We start from the raw sequence: 3,175 nt of genomic DNA on the forward strand, positions 1-3,175 counted from the left end.
GCAGGAAAGAAGCAACATGATGTGTCTGAACAGCAGTTCACCCTCTGAGAGCACCTCCACCAACTGTAGGTCACCATAGATACAGTTGAAATCAGAAGTTTAAATACACTTTAGCCAAATACATTTAAATTCAGTTTCTCACAACTCTTGACATTTAATCCTATAAACATTCCCTGTCTTAGCTCAATTAGTGTCACTACTTTATTTTAAGAATGTGAAATATCAGAATAATAGTAGACATAATGATTTCTTTCACCTGTTCCTGTTTGTCCTTCTTTCTCTGTATGCTGTCAGTCTCCCTGGACCGAGGACGGGCCCAGCTGGACTGCAGTGAGAGAGAACTGCTGAAGGAAATCCGAGAACTGAGACAGAAGCTGGCAGCCAGAGCCAGAGAGGGCAGCTCTGCCTCCTCACAGTCTGTCTGCACACTGTCCTCTGTCTCCCAGTGACCACAGACTGCTATCTGGGTCAACAGTGTCAGAAAAGCATACTCTGATCTCTGAAGTGAGCTAAAACAGCAGAAACACTGACTCGGACAGAGGACAATACAGACTAGCCGCTATTAGTTGGTCCATTCAAACAAGTTGAAGATGACCAACCACTGTTTCATGTAAAAGTCAGTTCCATTATAACTAGTATGTTTCTTCTGACACTACTTAATATATTTAATGTTCATACAGCATTGTCATTTTACACATGGACTGGTTTTTTGTTCTGGATTTTTTTTTTATTTTGATTTTTTTTTTTTTTTTTGTCTTATTTAAAGCCAAATTTGGATAAAATATTTTTTAAAAAGTCTTGAATCCACTTTCTCATTGTCCCTTTTAAAAGAATGCATGCATTATTCCTGTTTTTACCTCCTCTACTGATGGTAGGCTGCGATACAGACATTGTGGCAGTAATTCATTTGTAATGCAGCTCTTTAAACAATTTCACTATCAACTGATCACATTCAGTTACATTTGGAAAATGTTAATGAACAGACCTGTTTGTTTCAGGGTGGTCATTACCAGTTTCTGCTTGTGTCAAGACTAGACACGTTTGTGTATGAAAAGAATGGGCAGAAGACAAATGTTGATGTGAAACTGTTAAGCAGATAAGGGACCGTGTGCTTCAGCTTGTCGCTGCTCAGCCTGGGTTGGTTGACATGAGCTGAAATGACAGCCATCCCCATTCCTGTCAGTCACTCATTCATCTTTTATCTATGCTGACCTGCTCTAAATCACTCTGTCTCAGGACCTGGAAGGAAACCCCCCCAAAAACAAGTCTACCAGTTTTTGTTCTGTCATTCTTGATCTGGTTAATCAAAAACAAGAAAAACACACTTGGTGCCTCAAAGAAATACAGGAAATGTGTCTTGAAGACAAATCTGTCACACGCTATCGCTTACTTACCAACCGGACGAAAGAATATTTGTTACATTTACCCATGAACATCCTTTCCTGTGTAGTTGCGCTCTACATCCTGGATTGGATTGTGAAAGCTCATGTTGACATCTGATATCATGACTTTTGCTCACAGTTCTCACCTGTCATCTCATCACAAGCTATCTTGCCGTGAGCAGGGGTGCGTCTTCCTTATTTTTCCTCCTCCCCTCTGTCTGAACTAGTTGCTCTTTCTTGGGTCTCAGAAAAATGTTATCTCATTCTGGCTCTGTTTGTGGTGATAACTGGGAGGGTGGCACTTGATTTTGAGCCCAAGTTAGCACCATGGATACCAGCAGAGTGACTGTGCTGTGGAACGAGGGGTCCAAAGCTCTGGGGAAGGTGAGACGACGGGTTCAGGACCTCCACATCCCTTCTTCCTATTACTATGAGTTTGCAACCATCAGATCCACATTGGACCTGAGCCACAATGAAAGCGCCCGGCTGGCAGTGGACTCCCTGCTCAGCCAGGGCTTAGAGGGTTACCACAAGGTGCTGAATGCAGAGGGAGAAGTGGACTTTCTGTCAGAGCTGGAGAAGAATTACATCCTGGAGAATGGGACAGATGGCTACACAGGTTGTACATGTCTTTACATATGACTTTACAGGCTTTCTGCAGCCTGCTGTGTTTGGAAACAAAAGACTGATTCATCTGGTAAAAAAAGAAAACTTGCTGGTTGTATTGTTCATATTCATTTATTTTCTGCTTTTACAAAGCTAATCCTGGTGCATCTGATGATGATGCCAAACAGTTTGAGAGCTTGTCTGCCTGCTCCCAGTCTGACACACGATGCCCTGCAGTGTCCTCAGACAGCGACCGTACTGTGGCAGGTTTGAACCCGAGAAGAAAACTTTCATAGAAGCAAATAATTAGCATGAACTTGTCTAACACTAGTGCTGAAGTACAATAATATAATCTCTAACATTATTTTTGTACCTTCCAGATGTGAAGTGGACTGATCCTGTCCCGGGGCAGCCCAGTTTGGAAGTTTATTTCCAGAGTGACAGCAGGACGGCCAGCATGAAAGACCTGGTCAGAGAATTCATCAGAAAGGCTAAAATGGTATGCTAGGAAGTGTGAGAGGGAGAGAATCATTTGTGTTTCTGTAGGCATGAGTGTCCCATGTAAAAGGGAGCACCAGGGAACAGCCTGTAGGTGTGAGGGAATATGAATGATGTCAGCACTTGATCTTGTATACTGCGAGGTCAGATACACTGTGTGATATTGGTCTGTGCTAGTTTTTGGCACAGTCTGACATTTTTAGCGACATGACCGTGTGTGTGCACAGACTCTGGCCATAGTGATGGACAGTTTCAGTGACGTGGAGCTGCTGTGTGATCTTCTCGAGGCGAGCAGGAAGAGGAACGTGTATGTTCATCTGCTGCTGGATCATCTCAACTTGAACCTGTTTGTCAGCATGTGGCAGGACCTCAAACTCAACAGCAGGAACTTCCCTGTGAGTCTGTCCATCTTCTTTCCATCCACCTATCTGCTTGCTATATGCAAACATGAGACACTGTTGCATGTAACCAAAAACGACTCAGCTGAGTTTCAATATGGGCTGATGGCAAACAAAAGAAATGGAAGCTTTTTTTTTTTTTCTTGAAAGTTACAGATTTTACTGGACTTTCTCAGTCACATATTGTGATACACATGGTAAATAAACATTTCACTATTACAGTACAGTAGAAAATCTTAAATATCAGCATGCTGATACTTATCTTTAAGCCTTTGATTTGCTGCTGCCTGT

General features: G+C 42.5%; 1 protein-coding gene across 1 annotated transcript in view; it reads left to right on the forward strand.

Moving 5' to 3' along the window:
- The first annotated feature begins 813 nt into the window (after nucleotides 1-813).
- The window catches only part of LOC109958555 (uncharacterized), a 4,692-nt gene continuing 2,330 nt past the window's right edge, over nucleotides 814-3,175 (forward strand). Inside the window, exons 1-4 of the mRNA XM_020597272.1 lie at nucleotides 814-2,001; nucleotides 2,142-2,255; nucleotides 2,369-2,487; nucleotides 2,714-2,881. Coding sequence (XP_020452928.1) covers nucleotides 1,710-2,001; nucleotides 2,142-2,255; nucleotides 2,369-2,487; nucleotides 2,714-2,881 — 693 coding nt within the window. The 5' untranslated portion in view covers nucleotides 814-1,709. The remainder of the gene's footprint in view (nucleotides 2,002-2,141; nucleotides 2,256-2,368; nucleotides 2,488-2,713; nucleotides 2,882-3,175) is intronic.

Source organism: Monopterus albus, unplaced genomic scaffold (genome assembly GCF_001952655.1).
Source record: "Monopterus albus unplaced genomic scaffold, M_albus_1.0 scaffold33.1, whole genome shotgun sequence".
Lineage (NCBI taxonomy): Eukaryota > Metazoa > Chordata > Actinopteri > Synbranchiformes > Synbranchidae > Monopterus > Monopterus albus.